Source organism: Schistocerca serialis, chromosome 5 (genome assembly GCF_023864345.2).
Source record: "Schistocerca serialis cubense isolate TAMUIC-IGC-003099 chromosome 5, iqSchSeri2.2, whole genome shotgun sequence".
Taxonomy (NCBI): Eukaryota; Metazoa; Arthropoda; class Insecta; order Orthoptera; family Acrididae; genus Schistocerca; species Schistocerca serialis.
Window position 1 is genome coordinate 635,270,581 of NC_064642.1, and position 23,237 is coordinate 635,293,817.

General features: G+C 41.6%; 1 protein-coding gene across 1 annotated transcript in view; it reads right to left on the reverse strand.

Annotated features, from left to right (window-relative positions):
* Positions 1–23,237, reverse strand: part of LOC126482111 (tyrosine-protein kinase hopscotch) — a 190,481-nt gene that overhangs the window by 44,781 nt on the left and 122,463 nt on the right. Inside the window, exon 13 of the mRNA XM_050106087.1 lies at positions 19,226–19,390. Coding sequence (XP_049962044.1) covers positions 19,226–19,390 — 165 coding nt within the window. The remainder of the gene's footprint in view (positions 1–19,225; positions 19,391–23,237) is intronic.

The window sequence follows — 23,237 nt, forward strand, 5'->3', positions numbered from 1 at the left end:
GTAGAAGAATGTAACATTTCCATTGAATCATATCACAAAATCATAAGACAGCATCTTGGAATGTATCGTGTTGCCACCTAGTTTGTCCCAAGTCTCATGAGTCAAGACCAGAAAGACCTTTGCCTTGCAATCTGTGAAGAGCTTTTGGATAGCACAAACAAGGAAGAGTTGTTCGTTAAGAGAATCATAACTGGCAATGAGATGTTGGCCTATGGTTATGATTTTGCGACCAAGGTTCAGCCTTCACAAGGGGTTAGGAAAGGTGCTCCAAGACCAAGAAAAGCTCGTCAGGTCAGGTCAAATGTCAAATCTATGCTAATGGTTTTCTTTGATTTTGAAGGATTAGTTCGTCATTAATTTGTACCATAAGGACAAACTGTTGTGACATCTTTTCCAAAGCCAAAAACCCCATTGAAAGCATGAAGAATTGCGACAGACAAAATTTGCAGGTGGTGCTCCATGCAACCCAGCAAGAGGCATACCAAGACTGCTTCTGGAAGTGAAAACACCATTGAGAATAGTGTATCTATTGTAGAGAGGAGTATTTTGAAGGAGATTATGCACAATAAGTAAAGGGTAAGCGCAGAAAAATTTTGTGGACAACGTTACAGAATTTTTTGAACAGACCTCATACAGTGGTGCCATCTGACATTGCTATGGAAACCTGACCCTCACAAATGCTGTGGCACCACTAACCAGAGAGAGCTCATCATTAGGAGCACCTTCTGGCAAGATCACACTAGAATCCAGCACATAAGCTGGCCCAAAACTGGTCTGAGTCAGCCGCAATGCAATTTGGGGAGTGTGTCAGAAGTGTGCAAACAGTTTGCCTATTGCATTTATACCGTGGACTCTATTTGTCAAAGGCAGAAGTTTGATATGACATTGACTGGACTTCGACTGGAATGTGTACTTTTGGCAGCTTGCAATGTTCCTGAGAAACATTTGTCTTCTTGTGATTAAACTGAGATGAGACCCCGGGAAATCAGACCTTTAATATTGTTGTAATTAGTCGAGATTGAGGGTTTCCTCCCATAGAACACTCACAACAATTATTAACACAAACCACACAGGGTTATCAGGGATGACAACAGCTGTATTTACAGGCAGTTCAAGTGTTAGTGAATGAAGCTGGGATGTCTCTCTCACACCACCCTTGTTTACAGCTCTTCCAACATTTAATGAACAGCATGAAGAGTGGGACAATTTCTGCTGGTGATTGCAGTGATATATCTCAGCTTGTCAAAAAGACTATGTTCTTGTCAAAAAGTCCCATAATTACAGAAGACAGAAACTTGAGTCATTAATGAGTCCAGCAGAACTTCAGTTGCCTAGATTTTTATTTATTTTTATTTATTAATTTATTTTTACAAAAAAGCATTGCAGCCATGTTAGAACAATTTTATGTGGGCTGGTTTGCTGATCTACACAAATTAAGCAGGAACTGCAATTTCAAATGTTTGTTTAGGCAGAACTATGCAGACTTTTCAATCAGGGACTTTACAGTGGGGCTTATGCCCAACTTGGAAGTGAGAAATCACATATTAAGGAATTCAGATACTTCTCTGACAGAAGTAATGAGAACAGCTCATGCTCACAACACTATCCGTGCAGCTCAATGTTCATTCAAGATGAATATTTATTCATGCAGGATGTCATGCCATGTCCAGCAGTGCCTTCAACTGCTCTGCAGTCCAGCTATATTAGTGACGATGACACACATCAGCAGCAGCACTGTTGCTTGGCTGTAAATGTTTCTTTTCCAACACATCAGTTTTTGTTTTGTTTTGCTTTAAGGCGTAAAAACAACTGCAGTCATACAAACGCAAGTCAAAACTATAGAACATGAACACAGAGAGGAGTTAAACGACTATACGTCAGTCCCTATGGACAGAATAGGAGACAGATAAAAACAGGGGCATGGAAAATGGGCTAAAAAAAAAAACCTACAGAAGTGGAGATCCAAAACTAAAAATTAAATGGCCTTCACCATATTGCTTCAGCAGATGAAAAGTAAAACATGGTCGACAGCCCATGCGTCATTCACTAAAACGGCTGATAAATCAGATGGCAAACCCAAGCTGGAACATAAATTGTTAAAAAAGGGCATTCCAGCAGGAAGTGGCAGACAGTTAAAATTTGGGTGCAATGTGTACAAAGTGGTGGGGTAGCACCACTTAGCAGACAAACAGCATGCATACCTGCTAAGGAGGAAGTCACAGTGGTAAGACAGTGGTAGTTCAGTATGCATACTCTCAACCGGGCCGGTGTAAAAGGCACCCATGGCTGAACGGATGCCACTATGGTGGATAGTGTTGAGACGGTGTAAGAGGGATGGGCACGCAGACGCATAAACAAAGCACCCATAGACGAGTTTTGAATGGGCAAGAGACCGGTACAAACGGAGGAGGATGGTTCAATCGGCACCCTAGGAAGTACCACTGAGGACACATAGGACACTGAGGGACTGTGTACAGCGAGCTGCCAGGTAAGACACATGGGAAGACCAAGAATGTTTCCTATCGAGCATGAGCCCCAGGAATTTAGTAGTTTCAATGAACCGAAGGGCAAGAGGCCCAAGATGTGGAGATGGTGGGAGAAACCATTTGCACCACCAGAAATTCAGACAGATGGTTTTGTCTGGGGAAAAGCAAAAGCCATTGTCGATGGTCCACGAGTAACGACGATCAAGACAGCGCTGAAGATGCCGCTCAGCGCGACAGGTCCATGGAGAGCTGCAATAGACCGCAAAATTATCAACAAAAAGGGAGCCAGAGATGTCTGGTCCGAGACAGGCCATGATAGGGTTAATGGTGATAGCGAAGAAGACGACACTCAGGACAAAACGCTGAGGCACACCGTTTTCCTGGATAAAGGTGTCTGACAAGGCAGAACCCACACGCACCTTGAAAACTCGATCTTGTAAAAATGCCTGAAGGACACAGGGCAGATGGCTACGGAAGCCCCACGTGTAAAGAGTACAGAGGATACCAGTTCTCCAGCACGTGTCATAGGCCTTCTCCAAATCGAAAAACACGGCCACAGTCTGGGATTTCCGCAGAAAGCCATTCATGACATGGGTGGACAAAGTGCAACACATCAGTCATGCGCTTTTATTGACGTGCAACATGCCATGAGTACGGTAAAAAGACACACTTGCAAGAGATATGTATTAGCATTTCTGCTGCAATTATGTCTCACACAGCAGAAGTGACCTGAGTGAGTGATCGGTTTACAGACATGCAGAGTACTCAGAACAAGGCCAAAATATTGTACTTAGATGTGTTCGTTTGCAAATAACCTGTGAGGGTACTCATGCACACCAGCTCTTCTGTGGCCTTGCTAAACCAGTCTACTTAAGTTTAGTGTAACAACCTATGCAGGCAGCCAAGACTAATCTTGGGCCTATGGATATCATCATGTGCCTTTGATATGAACGTTTCCAGTTTTACATACTTACAACCAAATCACTCATTCTGTAAATTATCTGTTGGTTGCCAACACCAAAGAGGGCAACACTTTTGGGATAGATTTTTCCGCATTTTTGAATTTCATTCTCATAAAATATTTTTAGATTTCACGCTCATGAAATATCGCATGCCACACAATTTGAAGGGCTTTATGCCTCCATAAGGACTCTCCTGTGACAGATATGCTCAATTTTTCTCATTTGGATTAGTGGAGACAAATGCGTTCAGAGCTCACATCACTCTTCAAGTGACGGCTGCCCCATCTTTTTTCAAAGCTTGCCCGGTGCTCATGACTTTAAAGGATGCCTTCAAATCAGAAATGAACAGACTTATCCATAAAGCTGCATTAACACTTATTTTCCACAGTCACTTGGCCACTCCCCTAGTAACAGTATGCACGCACATACAACAGCACCATGAAAATTTATGGTGCTTTTAAATTCACTATAAATGCAAAACCTGAAGTGGAAATTTATTCTCTACTGACCCCTTACAAACTTTTTGCAAAATTGGGCTGCAGCATTTCATTCAATAAAACTGACTTCACAGAGGCGTATTTTGAAAAACTGGATGCAGCATCATAATCTTATCTGATTCTAAGTATGCCCTACAGCCTTTACTGTTATAATTGGTTAGCTTTTGGAATCCTTTCAGCCCCTGCCATTCCATTTTATGGCCAAATTACTACAAGGTATTCCCAATTGTGCCACATACCTTGATATTTTGGTCACAGATGCAATTCCAGAGGAGAACATTCAAAATATTGAACTTTTCTTCCAGAGACTAGCAGTAAAGGGGCTTCAATCCAACTAGCACAAGTGTTCTTTCATGCAGTCTTCCCTCACATATTTAGGGTTTAACCTCCCAGCAAATGGACTGGAAGCAACAAGGGATTATGTTGTGCCAACTGATTAAATGCAGCCCCATGAATACAAAAGACTTACAAAGTGTTTCTAGGTAAGATCAACTATTATGGCTGACTCACTGTAAACCTATCAGAACACTCTTATCCAATGAATCAGCTATGATGTAAAGGCACTTATTGTTGCTGAGTCTCTTCCTCCTATTGAGCACTTGAGTGTCACCTTATTAGTTCAGGCCCTATCCAACATGGATCCTCGGGAAGATTTCCTCCACCATAGGTGCTTGATGTGTACTGAGGCATCCATCCAGACACTTCTGTGGTACCATCAAAATCAACTATGCCTCCAGCTCTCCTGGTCATTAGCTACCTGCTTATTGGTCCCTGGCAGACACTCTGACCCCATGGAGAATTTGCACCTTCCATGAAGCTTTTTCCTTGCTCCACTCCACTGGACTGCTCCTACTATATCTTTTCCCCCCAGCAGTCACTGCTTGAGTGGGAAAGGGATGTAGTGGTACCACCCATTATCAGTATAGAAACACAACAGCTGGTGCAACATTATTGTTGACTACTGTTGCACCACTACTCAGAGGTGGGTGCTTGTTATAAGAATGCTCTCAGAAAAGACCACACCAGAATCCTATATATAAGCTGTCCCTGGACTAATCTGAGTCAGTTGTGATGTGATCTGCAGAGTGAGTGATCAATGTGTTATAGGTGTTGCTAGGGTATTCATATTGAGGGCTTTGTCACAGGTGGAACTTTGTGGTGTCAACTGGACTTTGCTTTGGAATACAGACATACAATAACTTGCACTGTTTCCAGGGTGCATCCTGTATACATCTGTTGTTGTGAACAAACAGGGACAAGCCCCTGTTGGTGTTGTGTTTAGATTGCCTATTATAAAATGTTGTGTACATCTGTTTTATTTTTACTTACTTCTTTTCCAACTTCCCCTCTGTATTTTATTTTGTACACTGTCAATCAGAAAACATGTGCTAATGAAATAACTCTCCAAATAAAACTTCAACCACATAAAATTGCAAAAAAGTGTTTGGTTATCAATTTTAAAGACAGTACACACATATCATACTGTTTCTGATTTTATCATCTTTATCAATAACCCATAAATACTTCTTGGCTGATAGCTGAATCACAGCACGTTATTAATAAAAGTTTTCATGGCACTCCTACAAGAGAAGCTTACACACATCTTTTTTTTTTAAAAAAAAAAAAATAAAATAAAAAGATACTTGGCATGAACAGAAACGGAAAAAGGTGTATAGGGACAGAAAACTTTTCAAAGTATAGTACAGGAAAGTCACCCATGACTTGCAGAGTATCACAGCACAAGACAAAAATAAACAATGGTACATAAGAGAGATGTTGAAAAATAAAAATTAAAAAAAAGACCTGAACTGGATTCAGGTGAGAAGTTAAAGCTCTTAGATCCTAGCCAAAACTCTCCTGAACCCATTTCTCTCCTCACCCCTATGATACCTTGCACTCCTATCTTCTATATCCTCCACAAAATCTACCATCCAAAAATTCTGGATGCCCTGTTATAGTTGATTACTGTGCTTATAGTGAAAGAGTTCCAGCCCTCATTGAACAACAGCTTCAACCAACTGTCGGGAGCCTAATCTTCCATGTCAAAGATACCAACCACTTCCTTCACTGACTCTCTGGTGTTCATACCCTTCATCTCCCGAATCTCTGCTTGTCACTGTTGATACTACTACCCTACTATACACCAGCATCCCTCATACCTGCAGTCTAGCTGTTACTCAACACTACCACGCCCAAAGTCTTTCACACTCTAAAAGCAGTACCTCATTCCTCATACAGCTTACTAGCTTCATCCAAGCATGCAACTAATTCTCCTATGCATGAAAGGTATACAAACAAATCAGCAGCACAGTCATGGGCACCCACATGGCACCCCCCTATGCCAACCTGTTTATGGGCCATCTAGAGAAAACCTTATGAGCCTCCCAACTCCTGGTATGCTTCAGGTACATTGACAATATCTTCAAGATCTGGACTCACGACCAAGACACCTTATCCTCATTCCCTCACAATCTCACCACCTTCTCTCCCATCTGCTTCACCTTGTTCCCTCAATGCAGTGTGCCACATTCCTGCACATTGGCCTCCTCTCTTATGGCTCCATCTACACCTCTCTCAACATAAAACCCATCAACCACCAACAGTACCTGCATTTTGACAACTGCTATGCATTTCACACCAAAAAATACCTCCCTTACAGCCTGGCCACCTGGGGATGGTATACCAGCAGTGAAAAGAACTCCCTTGCCCAGAATGCTGAAGGTCTCCCAAAGGCCTTCACAGACAGGCACTACCACGCAGACCAAGTCCCTAAACAGATTCCCCATGTCATATCCTCACTCACTGCCAATCCTCCCACTACCTCCAAAAACTAGCTACAAAGGAGCATCCCCTTTGTTACCCAATACCACCCCAGGCTGGGTCAACTGAACCACATTCTTCATCAGGGCTATGATTATCTATCATCATGCTCTGAAACGAGGGATGTCCTACCCCAGTTTACTCCCACCCCTCCTAAAGTTGTGTTACATCAACCAACAAACCTCCACAACACCCAAGCCCATCTCTATGCCACTCCCAGTGCCAGCCCCCCAGCAATTTATTCCAGTCATCCAGTCATGTCACAGGCTTATTATACCCCATCAGAGGCTGGGCCACCTGTGAAAACAGCCATGACATATACTAATCTACTGCAATCATTGCACAGTTTTTTTTATATTGCTATGACAAACAACTATAATCCATTTATCATAAGAATAAACCTGATGTAAACAAACACAAACGCGATGATTGGTCAGAAGCCGTAGCACACATACACTAGTGTTGTTACTCTCTTGAAAGTAGGTCCTACTTATGTATTAGATATCTTATTATTAAGTTACATTAAATGAAGCTTTAAGATATTCAAATGTACTAACAATCATCAACATTTTTCTTAATCACGCTTTAGCTACATAGTTTTCATTTCAAAAATCGTGTACAGTCACAGCCTCTGCAACGTTGTGCTCTGATTGTCACGCTGTTAATGCGCAGTATGAAAATGGCTGAGGCTGCTTTCTGTTCCATAGTGAAATACATGCATGGAACACAGTTAAAAAGTGGCAAGAAACAGGCTCTTCTTAACGTCTTTCATAAATTTATGGAGATAATTGGCTTTGAAGTTTTCCCATGGTTGTATACAACACAGCTGATAAACACAAACACATTCAATGTGTAGTGCAGTTGGTAGCGTGATGGAGTGTGAGCCAAATGCGGTAATTTGTGCAATGGTTCGAATGTCCCCAGTATCATCTGTTTTTTTTCCCTTGTTCAATTTGAAATACCTATATCTCGTAATTATGAAACTCATCATCATTTTTTATGAATAATGCACATCTTCTTGTTTCTAATTACATATTGGATGTAAAATTCCTGTTTCCATTCCAAATACAGCTTCTTAATTATCAAAGTTTTATGAAAGACTGTTCATAAAAGTTGTTGAAATTAAGAAAACAAAACAATTTAATTTTTTAAGGCAAAAATGAAAAACCAAATCCTCTTTATCTGGACTATGTCCATTGTTTTATACCACAGAGGTAGATAAGTATCATAGAAACATGAAAAACAACCATTTTCACAGCATGGAGCACATCATACAAATTCTGCATTTTTGCATTTGCTACTTTACCATCACAATATGAACCCAACAGAACTGATCTGGAGCAAAGCTGCGGGATTTGGCTTGAGTTGTAACAAGACTGTTAAGCTGCCAGACGTACCGGAATGCTGATAGGCTCATTACCAATGTAGCAGGTGACTGTTATAACATCAAGTTGAACACACATATTTCAAAACGACACGACACGACACATACAAGTCACTGAGCAAGTTGACAAAGCAAGACGTGTGAACACGGTAACATTCAAATGAGCACTGAGTCCAAGTCTAGCGGTCGCTGGCTGGCTGGCCACTTAGGTGGCGTGGCTGCTGCATGGCTGGCAGACAGCACCCATGTAGAGGACGCGCGTAATTGCTCGGCGGCACTTTGAATGATTGGCGAGTCACAACACTTTTCCCCCCTTTGAAATTTTTTCACTGGTCTTGATGGAGGTGGCCTGTAGATTGCTAACGTCCATAGGCGTTGTTTGACTGGCCGTAAAGTCTCAAGGAGGAGGCTTCCTGTACGGACGAAAGTGTCCCTGATGATAACGGGTCAAGATGACAGGAGACGTAGGGGTCGAATCTGCTAGGGCCCCGTGCACCAATCTGCCCGTTGCGGCAAGTCCAGTTGATATAACAGGAGACATGGGCGATGTGTCAGCGTCTGTAGGAGGAGGAGGCAAGTAGATTGGCTCCGACAGATGATGGACATCTGGTTCCTGCATGGGCTCGTCTCCTGGTGGTGTCCGTTCTTGTACTGGCATCGAGATGACGGTGAGAGGGCTGCGTTGTGAGTAATGAGAGATGCCAAGATCCCGAGTGTCAGGTAGAGCTGAAGGTGGTGTAGTGACATTCGGAACAGGCGCTGCCGGCACACGAGGCCGAAGCTGGTCCGAATGACGCACTGCAACACCCGTGTCCATCTGGATTTCATACAGGCGTCGCCCACGGTGTCGTAAGATGCGGCCCGGACTCCATTTTGGGCGCCTGCCATATCCCCGTACCCAGACAAGGTCATTGGCGGGGAACCGGCCAAGCGAAGGCACCTGCGGCCGTGAGGTGGAAGGCCGGAGAAGATGAAGTAGCATGCGGGGCTGTCGGCCGTGTAAGAGCTCAGCCGGGCTGTGGTCGCCCATGGGGGTGAAATGGTAAGAAGCCAGAAACTGGAGAAGTGCATCATCAGCAGTAGAAGAAGTCAGGAGTTTCCGCATCTGAGCCTTAAATGTGCGGACCAGTCGTTCAGCCTCACCGTTTGATTGTGGATGGAATGGAGGTGCCGTGACATGCATAACGCCGTGATGAGCACAAAAATCCGCAAATTCGGAAGAGGCAAATTGCGGACCATTATCAGTAACAAGAGTAGAGGGAAGGCCTTCCAAAGAAAAAATGCGGACGAGAGCACTTGTGGTTGCCGCGGTGGTAGGCGACGTGCAATGGACAATGAAAGGAAAGTTAGAGTAGGCGTCAATTACGAGGAGCCAATAAGTATCTGAAAAAGGTCCGGCGAAGTGAGCATGAATGCGCTGCCAGGGCGTCTCAGGCGAAGGCCATGCTGACAAAGATGACTTCGGGGCGGCGGCCTGTGACGCACAAGGGCTGCAGGCAGCGACCATGTGTGCTATTTCAGAGTCGATGCCAGGCCAGTACACATGACGGCGCGCCAGAGATTTTGTGCGAGACACACCCCAGTGCCCTTGGTGAAGGAGGCGCAAGACCGAAGCATGCAAAGACACAGGTACCACAACACACGGCGAATCATTGTCGGTGGAAAGGAGGATAAAACCATCCCTAGCCGTGAGGCGGTAGCTCAAAGCGTAGTAGTTCCGCAACGGGTCAGAAGTCTTAGCGGACGGACGATCTGGCAAACCCTTCTGAATACAGCGTAAAACCCGGGAGAGGGTAGGATCAGAACCCGCAGCCGCCGCCAGCCGGTCCCCTGTGATGGGGAATCCGTCCACAACCCGCTGCTCGGCAACATACAGATGGAAACACAAAAATTTGTCCTTAACGAATGCCAGATCAGGACCCATGGGAAGGCGAGACAGTGCATCAGCATTCACATGTTGAGCCGTCGGCTGGAAACGAATCTCATAATTGAAATGAGACAAGTAAAGAGCCCAACGCTGGATACGGTGTGCAGCCTTGTCGGAGAGGGACAATGACGGAAGAAACAAGGAAACAAGCGGTTTGTGATCGGTAACAAGATGAAATTTGGATCCATAGAGAAAAACATCAAACTTATGATGAGCATAAATAATGGCCAAAGCTTCTTTTTCAATTTGAAAATACTTTTGTTGGGCATCCGTGAGCATTTTGGAGGCATAAGCAATGGGTTGTTCAGAGCCGTCTGAAAAATGGTGCGCAAGGACTGCACCGACCCCGTATTGAGAGGCGTCCGTGGCAAGAACAAGATGTTGGCCAGGTCGATAAGTAGCCAGGCATGGGACCTGTTTCAGCATAGTCTTCAATTTCTGGAAAGCCGCATCACATGATGCGAAAAGGCATGGCTTTATGCAAAAGGCGATGCAACGGCTGAGCCACTGAAGCAGCAGATGGTAATAACTTGTGATAGTATGCTATTTTCCCCAAGAAGGCCTGCAGTTCTTTAACAGTTGTAGGGTGAGGAAGGGCATCGATCGCAGCGACAGTTTGCTGAAGTGGACGAATACCATCCTGAGAGAGTTGAAACCCCAAGTACGTGATAGATGCCTGAAAAAAATTGTGATTTCTGAAGATTACACTTAAGACCAGCAGTCTGTAAGACATGAAAAAGTGTGCGGATGTTCTGAAGATGTTCTTCAGTGGTGGAGCCAGTGACAACAATGTCATCCATGTAATTTATACACCCAGGGACAGGGAGCAATAATTGTTCCAAGATTCGCTGAAAGAGAGCAAGGGCACTGGCAACCCCGAATGGCAATCGTTGGTATTGATAGAGGCCGAAAGGCGTGTTAAGGACCAGAAACTGTCGGGAAGCAGCATCGAGAGGAAGTTGATGATAAGCTTCTGACAGGTCAATTTTAGAAAAATACTGGCCTCCCGCAAGTTTAGTGAACAATTCTTCAGGTCGGGGCATAGGGTAAGTGTCGATGAGGCATTGCACATTTACAGTGGCTTTAAAATCGCCACAGAGACGAATATCACCATTGGGCTTGGCAACGACAACGACAGGAGAGGACCACTCACTGGAAGTGACAGGAAGCAAGACTCATGAAGTAGTGAGACGATCCAGCTCCTGTTTTACCCGATCATGAAGGGCCACAGGAATGGGCCGAGCCCGAAAAAACTTTGGCCGAGCAGTGGGTTTGAGCGTGATATGAGCTTCAAAGTCATTTGCATGGCCTAACCCAGGAGAAAAAAGGGACAAAAATGTCGTCGACAAGGAATACAATTGAGCATAAGAAATAGCATCACAGACGATATTGACAGAGTCATCTATGGAGAACCCAAAAAAGCAAAAGGCATCAAAACCAAAAAGATTCTCTGCGTTACTCTGGTCGACCACAAATATGGGAACAGTGCGAACGATGGATTTGTAAGATACCTCAGCATTAAATTGTCCCAAGAGAGAAATCCTCTGTTTATTGTACGTCCGTGATTGCCAAGTGACAGGTGATAGGAGTGGAGAACCCAACTGAAGATACGTCTGAGAATTAATTATAGTGGCAGCAGAACCGGTATCCACCTGCATGTGAACATCCCGACCAAGGATTTGGACAGTGAAGAATAACTTCCCTTAAAGGGAAGAAGTGAAATTGACAGACAACACAGAATCAGAATCAGCGTCATGTTTATGACCATCATGTATGCGGTCGGATTTGCAAACGGAAGACACATGACCTTTCTTTTTGCAATTGTGACACACAGCAAATGTTGGGGACAATCCTCGCGTGAATGTTTCATAAAACACCGCGGACATGAAGTAAGTTGCCGCGGGTTTTGCTGCAGTTTCTTAGAGGGTTGTTTACGGTTAGACCGAGGCTGCACGTGGGAGCACACTGTGGCCATGTAGGCCGGCGGGGACGCAGCGCATGCGTCGTCAACAGCACACAGAGGTTGTATTTCCCCGACATCATGCCATGCGTCTATTTGCACCCCAGCGGCGCGAGAAATTCCAAAAGACTGCGCAATGGATCGGACTTCATCTAGAGTCGGATTCGCCAACTGAAGGGCACGTTGCCGGACTTCTTTGCCGGGTGCCAACCGGATAATAGCATCCCGTGCCGTGGAATCGGCATAGGATTCTTTGTGAACGTCAGTAACAAATTGACACTTTCGACTGAGGCCGTGTAGTTCAGCAGCCCAAGCGTGATAGGATTGATGCGGTTGTTTTTGACAACGATAAAACGCAACACGAGAGGCTACCACATGCGTTTGCTTTTGAAAATAGACAGACAGAAGTGAGCACATTTCAGCAAAGGACAAAGACACAGGATCTTTCAAAGGAGCCGATTGCGACAACAATCGATACATTTGAGGTGAAATCCAGGAAAGGAACAGAGACTTACATGTTTGTTCGTCTGTGACATGAAATGCCAAGAAGTGCTGTTGAAGATGTTTTTCATAATCAGACCAGTATTCTGCTGTCTCGTCGTAAGGAGGAAAAGGAGGTATAGCCAACAACGAGAAACGCCCCGCATTTGACGCCGCGACAAAATCGCGAATCGCTGATGTTAGAAGCATTTGGTGTTCAATGAGACCATGCAATAGTTGCTCGACAGTAGCCATGGAAACCTGTGGGTCAACGATGAAAAGGAAAAATCCACTACCTCGTCGCCAATTGTTATAATGTCAAGTTGAACACATATATTTCAAATTGACACGACACATATAAGTCACTGAGCAAGTTGACAAAGCAAGACATGTGAACACGGTAACATGCAAATGAGCACTGAGTCCAAGTCTAGCAGTCGCTGGCTGGCTGGCCGCTTAGGTGGCGTGGCTGCTGCATGGCTGGCAGACAGCACCCATGTAGAGGACACGCTTAATTGCACGGCGGCACTTTGAATGATCGGCGAGTCACAACAGTGACACTTCCAGAACTGAAATGTATTTCTCGGATTCGGATAAGGAAGGAGCTAAGAGATTACCAGACGACTGACTGTAAGTGATACCTTCAGTGGCTTCAATATTTAACTATATGGTGAAATCCTTCAATACTCTCTTACATTACAAACAGCTTATGCAGAAAAATAGCCCTGTGGTTAAGTCAGGAATTTTCATCATTCTTGTTTTTAATTACGGTAGTACATTAGCTAAAAATTATAACATGTTGCAGTTTTCATCCAGTCATCTTAGCAGCATATTGTGAGAGATTTCATATTATTTAAAAATTAAATGACATTCGAAGCTGTATTGCTCCTCTGCTCGTCTCTTTTTTACGTGTGAACTGCAAGCTAGCTGTACCAGCGGACCTGCCAGTGCTGTCCAAGTTAAATGTGCCGGTAAAGCTGTTGTCCCGTATTATCGCTAAGTTGATGTACGTGTAAGCACAGCACCACATACCCTTATTAGCAAAGTTGACAGTACTTGAGAAAGTTTGTCTGCAGTCCCACATGGAACGGAAATCCAATGAGGTTCCAGCAAATGTGGAAGAATACATAGTGCAATGTTTACATCAGGTTTATTCTTATGATGAACGGATTATAACTGACCACCCGTATGAATGGCCACTGCCAAACTGTGGCCAAAAGCAAAGTGGACCAACATGTGGCACAACATGCAGCTGAACATAACATGCTTGATTTCAATGGCTGCTTCACACCCTGGTCATCTGGATCCTCTCCTCCACCACTGGCTTTTCTGGATTGTGCAGATGGGAGATGAGCTGACAACACAATCTCTGGCCACAATATCATCCTAGCCTCAACGTACCATAACATACTGTCAGCACACCCTCCATACAACTGCTTCCACCTCCTCTGTCCTATCACATCCTCCAAATTGGCACTGCTCTCTGCCAATGGACCCACTGGTCTTTTCCCCTTCTCTGCTCTTCTCCTTTTCCATCACCCCTCCCTTCACCTCCCCCTCCCACTTCCACTTCCACTTCCACTTCCACTTCCACTTCCATTTCCTCATTCACAAGCCTCGCAGGCTTATCTTGCCATCATCTAGTCCTTGAACACACTGCCAAGCATTTCTCACTGCTACCCCCCCCCCCCCTCCCACTCACTCTGCTATCCCTACCCCTTCCCCACACCACTTGGTATTGCTGTTTCAGATCGGTAGAGTGGTTGGAGATAGTGGGTATGTGTGCGTGAGTTGTGCTTGCTTGTCGGAATATATATAGTGTGTGTGTGGTTGGGGGGGGGGGGGGGGGGGGGGGGAGGGGGGGGGCAGCGTGTGTGTATATCCTTTCTGTAGGAGACTTGGCGGAAAGCTCAATATGTAACAGTCTTTTTGTTGTGGCTGTTTCTAACTCAACATATCATCTTTACGGTGGGAAGCAATCTATCCTTTTCACAATATTTGCGTTTGATTTTTTTCAGTCTTTTTAACAAGTCTCTCCCTAATTACATTTTATATTATCATTCTCACTTTATGTAAAGGATATGTTAAAAGTTATGTGTAAATATTCTGTCAGTTGGAAAAGAAAATTGTACTTAGAGTGATGCACTTGTTTCAGATGGTAGTTACCATATATACCCTAAGCATATTTTTACTCATCACATCATTTAATTCTGTCAAAATACAATCAGATATGATAATCAATTTATAACTGAAGTTAATTTTATTATGTATGTAGGTAGTCATGGACTCTTTTTTTGACTGAATTCTTAACCCATTTCTTTGTCATTTTAGACTGAGTGATGGATAATGGAAATCACTTATATTTTTATTATTATCTTTATGAATGTCATTGTTGTTTCCAAACTGTGACTTCTTGTTGACATCAAACTTTATAAGGGAGTAAATACACTGTGTGGCTGTTATAAGTATGTTGAACTGTTTAAAACATTTATCTACAAGAGGTTATATAATTGACATTATGTATTATCCTTATTATAAATCTCTGGACAAAAAATACTTATTTGTATTTTTCCTCAGTGATGAGCTGTGTCAGTGGCCTCGAATATAAGGTGATAAGACATTAGTGATCGGGGACAGGTACTTGCTACTAGTTAAAATAGAAGGAAAAGTAGTGGGAGAACATGGACTAGGAGGAAAGGAATGCAAGAGGATGCCGGCTGGTTGAATTTTCCAGAGTATAATTTCATCACTAACATTTGTTTTAAGAATCAGATAGTAAATTGTATATGAGGAACAGACTTAAAGACGCTGGAAAGGCAGAGATTTTAATAACAGGTATTAAACTGTTAGATATTTTCATGGTAGATGAGGACTGAAACCATAATTTATTGGTCATGAAGTGCAGATTAAAACAGAAGAAATCACAAAAAGGTAGGAAATCAAGGAGGTCATTTGAAAGAACCAGGGGTGGTTGAGATTTTCTACGGGAGCATGAGGCAACTACTCACTGAAAAAAGAGGAAATGGATACAGTAGAAGATAAATGGGTAGCTATGAAAAATGATATAGTGAAGCCAGCAGAGAATCGAATAGGCAAAAAGACAAAGCCTAGTAGGAACCCTAGGATAGCACAGGAGACATTGAATGTAACTCATGAAAGGAGAAAATATAAAAATGCAGAAAAGGAAGCTGGCAAAAAGGAATACAGATGTTTAAAAAATGAGATTAACATTAAGTGTAAAATGGCTAAGCAGGAATGGGTAGAGGGCCTCTCACAGCAAAATTAAACAGAGTTTCGGAGGCAAGAAAAGGAGTGATATTACTATCAAAAGCTCAGTACAGAAGGACTACATAAGGGAAACTAACTTGATGGTTATGTTACAGAAAAGGAAAAGGAAGTAAGTGAAGATGAAATGGAAGAAATGATAAAGTGAAAAAATTTGCCAGAGCACTGAAAGATGTAAGTTGGAACAAGGCCCCTGGAGTAGTGACACTCCCTCACAATAACTGAAATCCTTTGGAAAGCCAGCCATGACAAAGGTGTTTTACCTGGAGTGCAACATATACGAGACAGGTGAAATACCATCAGACTTCAATAAGACTGTAGTAATTACAATTTCAAAGAAGGCAGGCACTGACAAATGTGAAGATTATCAAACTACCAGATTAATAAGTTATGGTTGCAAAATACTGACACGAAGTATTTACAAAAGTATGGAAAAATTGGTAGAATCTGACCTTGTGGAGGATCAGTTTGGATATTGGACACATTTAGGAACACACAAGGCACAATAACTCTATGACTTATTGTAGAAGACATGTTAAGAAAAAGCAAACCTACGTTTATAGCATTTGTAGACTAAGAGAAAGCTTTTGAAAATGTTAACTGGAGTATTCGCTTTGAAATTTGGAATGTAGCAGGAGTTAAATACAGGGACCAAAAGGTTGTTTAAAATGAGACTGCAGTTACAATATCCGAAGGACATGAAAAGATAAGCTGTGGTTGAGAAGGGAGTGAGGATGATGATGTTTGGTTTGTGGGGCGTAGTCAGTGCCCGTACACATTCTCAATCTGTACACAAGCCAATCTAGCCACTTTCATGAATGATGATGGAATGATGAGGACAACACAAACACCCAGTCCCTGGGCAGAGAAAATCTCCAATCCACCCAGGAATCAAACCGGGACCCTGTGATCCATTAGCCACGAGCTGTGGACGAAGGGAGTGAGACAGGGTTGTGGCCCTTCCATGAAGCTATTCAATCCATGTACTGAGTAAGCAGGAAAGGAAATAAATGGTAATTGATAATTCTGTAATGGGAATATAATTTCAGGAAGAAGAAATAAAAACTTTGAGGTTTGCCAAAAACATTATATTTCTGATAGAGGTAGCAAAGGACTTGGAAGTGCAGGTGAATGGACTGGTTTGAATCTTGTAAAGAGGGTATAGAATTCACAGCAACAAAAGGAAAACTAGGGTAATGGAATGTAGCTGAATTAAATCAGGAGATGCCTGTAGAACTGAATTAGGTAATGAGGCACTAAATGTAGTAGATGAGTTTTGTTATTTGTGCAGCAAAATAACTGCTGCCGGTTGAAGCAGAGAGGATAGAAAATATAGACTGGCTACAGAAAGAAGGGCACTCCCAAAAAAGAGTGGAATTTGTTAACATCTAACATAAATTTAAGCATTAGAAAGTATTTTCTGAAGATATTTGTCTCAGGTGTTGTCTTGTGCAGAACTAAAATGTCGAACATAAGCAGTTCAGACAAAAAGAGAATAGAAGTTTCTGACATGCGTTGATACAAATGAATGGTGATGATGGATAGATGTGAAAACCAATGAAAAGGTACTGAACTGAATTGGGGAAAAATGCAATTTATGGCACAATTTTGCTAAATGAAAGGATCGGTTGATAGAATACAACTTAAGGCATCAAGGCCTCATCAATTTGGTAATGGAAGAAACAGAAGTATTTTCTATAGCCAACTTTGTTAACAGTCATTTAACTTAAGGAGAAGTTGGAGAATGTGTGAAGAAGGCAAGAGTGTATTGTGTGAAGCAGTTCCAACCATTGAAAACCCAGCAAACAAATGTTTGTAACAGTGCACTGTGTTTTCGGCACATAATGGTTACTGTGTTCTCACACCGAAGGTCCTGGATCACAGTCTCCTGCTGCACAGCTGTGGAGGGAAGATGAGACTTTATAACTGGCACATGAGCGTCCATATGCAAGTACATGCAGTTTGTAATACCAATAGGCAAATCTAACTGGGGTGCTCACTGCATATGGCATCGAAATTTATTGTACCTAGATCACCACTAAATGGTAAACAGTTTGGAAGTGATAAATCATGAGCAAAGAGTTTAATTCTGTACCTGGTTTTGGAACAATGCACAAGTAACTCTAAATTATTGTTTGTAATGTTTTAGTAACTGATGACGCATATTTTATTTGCTTGGTGTTTTCAATAGAAATAATACCCACAGATGGTTTCCATTTTCTAAGTCCTCCCAAAAAGACTCTCAAAGATGTGTTACGTCAGACACTTCAAAAAGTATTGCTAACACCTGATCAGAGCCCTCGTCACATTACAGAGTCATTTTACTGTCCTTAGATGACTGTTTTCCTGGAAAGTTGATAGTTTATCACAACTTATCAGCTGGTCACAGAGATCTCCCAGCATCACTCAAGACTATCATTAATAAAAAGGAAGATTATGGTTTAATAAGTTTTATCAGTGTGGGCACCTAAATGAACTGGTGTGCCACACTGAAATTGCCAACTAAACTATTAAAGAAATGAAAGATTTGAGATACCTGTGAAGCTATAACAGCGGTGACATTTCGAGACTTCTTTTGGTGATGAATGCTTTCCCTGCCTGTGTTAGCCTTCTTGTTATATTCTCCTTGCTTCACCCAGCGTGTGCTATTTTGCTTCAAACTTAGCAGAATTCCTTCACTTCACCTACTACATGGTCACCAAATTTCATGTAAAGTTTGCCACTGATATAATTTCTGCTTCTCCCCTTTCTTTCATTTGCTCGTAATCGATATTCTGTGCTCAGTAGACTGTTCCTATAATTCTTACTGACTGTCTCAGAGGATAGCAATGTTATCAGTGAATCTTCTCATTATAACCTTTCACTGTGAATTTTATATCAGTTATAGTCCTCTCTTGTGTTACCTTTTTTGCACCTTTGATATACAGGTTGAACAAGAAAGGTGAAAGGCATTTCTGCACTAGACCCTTTTTAATCCGTGTGCTTCTATCTTGGTCTTCCATTCTTATAGCTTTCTCTTGCAGATATTGTATATGACCTATTTTTCTCGGGAATTTCAAACATTATGCAACATTTTACACAATCAAATGCTTTTTCTGTGTCAACAAATCTCATGAAAATGTCTCAATTTTTTATTAAGTCTTGCTCCTATTGTCGAGTGTAGAATCAAAACTGCCTTTCTGGTGCCTTTGCCTTATTTAACAATGAACCTATCATCATCTAACAGATCCTAAATTATCTTCTTACTATTATTCTGTAATACAGAGGCATGTGGACCCCATTTTCAACAACTATTTAATATGAAACACAAATAGTCTCGTTTGCAAGCATGGTAACTGGCATAAAAACAATACTTATTTGCTCAAAATAATAACTTTAGAGAATTTTGAAATAAATCACATGTATTAACCACAAATCATCTTACCTGTCCAATTCTACCTTGTAAAACAACATTGTAGTCTTCATCCAGTTCAAATATAGCTTGCATTGTGGTAACACTATCAACAGAGGCATTATCTTGTTGGAAGTTGAAATTTGTTAATATAGATGATATGTCCGGTGTCAGTAGCTCCTCTTCCGAATACTGGTCCTGTACAAATCATGACAAACATTCAATCTATGACATTGTGCAGAAATTTCAGTAACTGATCAAAAAACTATAGCTAGCAGTCAAAAGAAAACATAATTTTAATGGTACCTACTCAGTACATCATTACCAGTAAGAGGGGAAGGGGTGAGAAATGTCTAAAAATGGTCCTCACTACAGAACTAATGAAAAATTATCTAAATAGCAAGAAAACATAAATTATTAAGGTCATAAAAATGAGGCACTATTGTATTATGAATTTTTGTTTTGATAACTCATTTCTTTTTGTTTTAAACAACATACTTTAAATAATTTAGGTGCTGTGCGTTTTATTTACACTTACTCTTCAATCAATTACTAACCAACTCTGTTGTCAAACAGGACAGAAAGGAACATTTCATGCCATAAAACTGCACATTTTGATGAAAACTTCAGGATGTCAGATGCGGTTAACATTATTTATTAGATGCAATTCTTCACAGGTAAACATCTTCCTGCATCTCAGACATAACTGCATAAAAATGAGAATGTTGCTTTACATAATGAATAACATTTTTCCATTATGTACCATGTGCCACAGTCGACTTGCTTGCATGCTTGAGTGATACAGCCAGCTATATCTGTGGAGAGAACAGATTTTCATATGGTTCCTGATGAGGGGCAAAACCTTTTCAGTAGTTGCAAGGGCAACAGTCTGGACGACTGACTAACATGACTTTATAACACTAGCCAATAAGGCCTTGCCATGTTGGTACTGCGAACAACTGAAAGCAAACCGAAACTACAACTGTTCCATTTCCTGAGGAAATGCAGCTGTACTGTATGGTTTAATGATGATGGCATCATACTGAGCAAAATACTAAACAGATAAAATAGTTCCATATTTTGATCAGAGGTGGGGACAACAAAGGATAATGATGTTATCAGTCTAGAGGTTGGAACAGGTAATGTTAATTGATTAATTTAGGGAGGATCAAAATTTAAAAAGAGAAATGGATACAGAACTAGATACAGAGGGAAACTGCAACAAGCAGCAGCATGAAGAACACGGCTTATGGTCAGGTGAGTATGTTACTGTAAATAGTCTTCACGGGTTTGCTGCCGGATCACGTGCAAATTCCACAATATTTCCTCAGAACAACTGTCCGACATCTTTAGGTGGTTCAACCTTGCTGGTGGAGTCGCACCTAACCACCAACAAGGTTGAACCACCTGAAGATGTAGTCGGACAGTTGCTCTGAGAAAATATTGAGGAATTTGCACAACGTGATCCGGTGGCAAACCCTTGAAGACTATTTACAACACATCTGCGGGGAAAGCTTGAACAGTACATTACTAATGACATAAACTCAAATAGGGTAACATAGGAGTAGCAAAAATAATGAATAAGAAAATACAAATGCAGATGAGCTTCTACGAGCAGCATAATGAACACATTATCACAGCCAAGGCAGACACAGCATCTCATACAGTAGAAAAAGTTAATATGCCTACAACCTATGTCAGTGAACTGAAGAAACTGTAAATTAGACAAATTGTTCAGACATTTAATGGAGATCGGGAATTGCAATTAAATATTAGGAGAAGGAAATTAAGAAAAAATAGTACACAAATGTAGGCTGGGGGAGAGGAACACAAGGGGATGCCACGCGGTAAAATTTTGCACAGAGTGCAATTATAAAATTGGAAACTGTACAAATAGCAGTAATTAACATTGTATACACAAAAAATACTTGAAGACACCAGTAGGTTTCAGATAGTTTATACAGGTGTTAGTGGTCTAGACCTGTAGTCATGAGATGATGACTTTAGCTAGTAATCAAATCCTTTTGAATTCTGCATTACATCCCAGCCACTGCTAAAATTTTGAATAAGAATCACCAGCAATGGTGGCCAAATGCTTCTGGTATAAGAAGTCATCCTTGTTTTGCGTAAGGTCCATCAACGAGAGAGACAAAGGACAAAGTTTCAGGGTAACCTCTTGCTTTTGGGCTGGGGAAACTTCCCCTAAATGAGAACAAATCGGAAATGATCAACAGCTGGAGGTTGCAGATGACAACAGAAACTGCTGTGTTAAAGACACATAAGGCAGTACATGTGACCTGCAATTGAGAAAGCGTCATGATATCATTCCAGTAGTAAAAGATTATGGAACAGTCACTCATTTAGATCTGTAGAAGGCAACTGCCAAAAGGGAAGTTAACCATGAGAAAAGATTGAGTGGTCATCGAAAGAGTAACACTCTAGAAGTTGGAGCGTTGAAAGTCTGAATTCTGAATATGCCATGCAAGCTAGAAAATCTGAAAATGGAAATGCAGAGACTCAGTATAGATGTAGTGGAGGTCAGCGAAGTGAAATGAAAATAAGGAAAGAATTTCTGTTCAGATGAATATAAGGTAATATCAATAGCCGCAGAAAAGAAGTGGTGGTATACTAAAATTTGGCAAAAGAATTCATAGAGGATGAAGTAATAATTTGAGTATGAATTAATTTTGTGTTACTTTTCTTATTCTATGTACATATAACAAAATGTGTTATTAACATCAGCTGTTCCCGGTTGAAGGTGAAATTTTACCACAATGACGACACGATTCATGTAGCACAACCAATGGTTTACATTAGGTATGTTATGAGAATCATAAACCACAACTGACAATTCACTGTAATTCCATCGGAAACACACAAGAATGGAAGATCAAGTTTAATGAAATGGGTAGCGTCCTGAATGAAGGCTATAAGACAAACATCGACAAAAAGAAAACAAGGATACTGAAGTGTATTCAAATTAAATCTATGATGCTAAAGGATTATATTAGTAAATGACACACAAAAATCTGTTGGTGAGTTGTGCCATTTCTGCATCAAAATAACTGATTTTGACCAAAATAAACAAGATATAAAATGAAGGAATGAAGGTTGCCAATAGCAGAGCAAGCATTCTGAAAGAGAGAAATTTGTTAACATCTAATTAAAACTTAAGCCTTGGGAACTTTTTTCTAAAAGCATTAGTCTAGAATGTAGTTTATTATAGAAATGAGACATGGACTATACACCTTGCAGACAGGAAGAGTATATAGAAGCTTTTGAAGTATGATGTTACAGAAGAATGCTGAAAATTAGATGGCTAGATTGGATAACTAATTAAATGGTACAAAATTGAATCACAGAGATAATTCATGGCCAACATCACGAATAGAAGGGATCAGCTGGTAGGACACATCCCACAGCGTCAAAATAATAATCAATTTGGATATGGAGAGAATGGTAGGGAGTAAAAATTGTAGAGGGAGACCAAGGCACAAATATGGTATATAAATTCAAATGGGTGTGGACTGAAATAGTTTCACAGAGATGAAGAGACTTGCACTGGATAGACTAGTGTGATAAGTTGCACCAAACCAATCTTCGGGCAGAAAATAACAGCTGCTGAGAATGGTGGAGTCTATGATATCACTAGCCATTGGTGTCATGCAAGAGGGAAACAATTTACAGTATACTGTAAGGATACGAAAATGTCTTTGCTAAGTCATTCTTGAATAAGACATGCAGAAATATGAATGACCCGTGTGGAGTTTGCTGGTCTCCCATCGGGCACCTCCCCAGGTGGCGGATAGGGGAATGCTCACCAGATATGGTGGGTACCGGGGAAATAAAATACCCGGGGTGGACCAAAACTAGCAACTGCTGCCTTGTAGTATGATATTGGCTTATCAAAGGCTAAAGGAAGAAAACCTTGAGTAAAAATTACCTGGTCCTCCAGGTTGGGGGTTGTGCAGTGGGCCAGCTCCTCACTCACATAAAAACATAAAAATGCTAAAAAACCTAATAATATGCCTCGGAAAAATTGGAA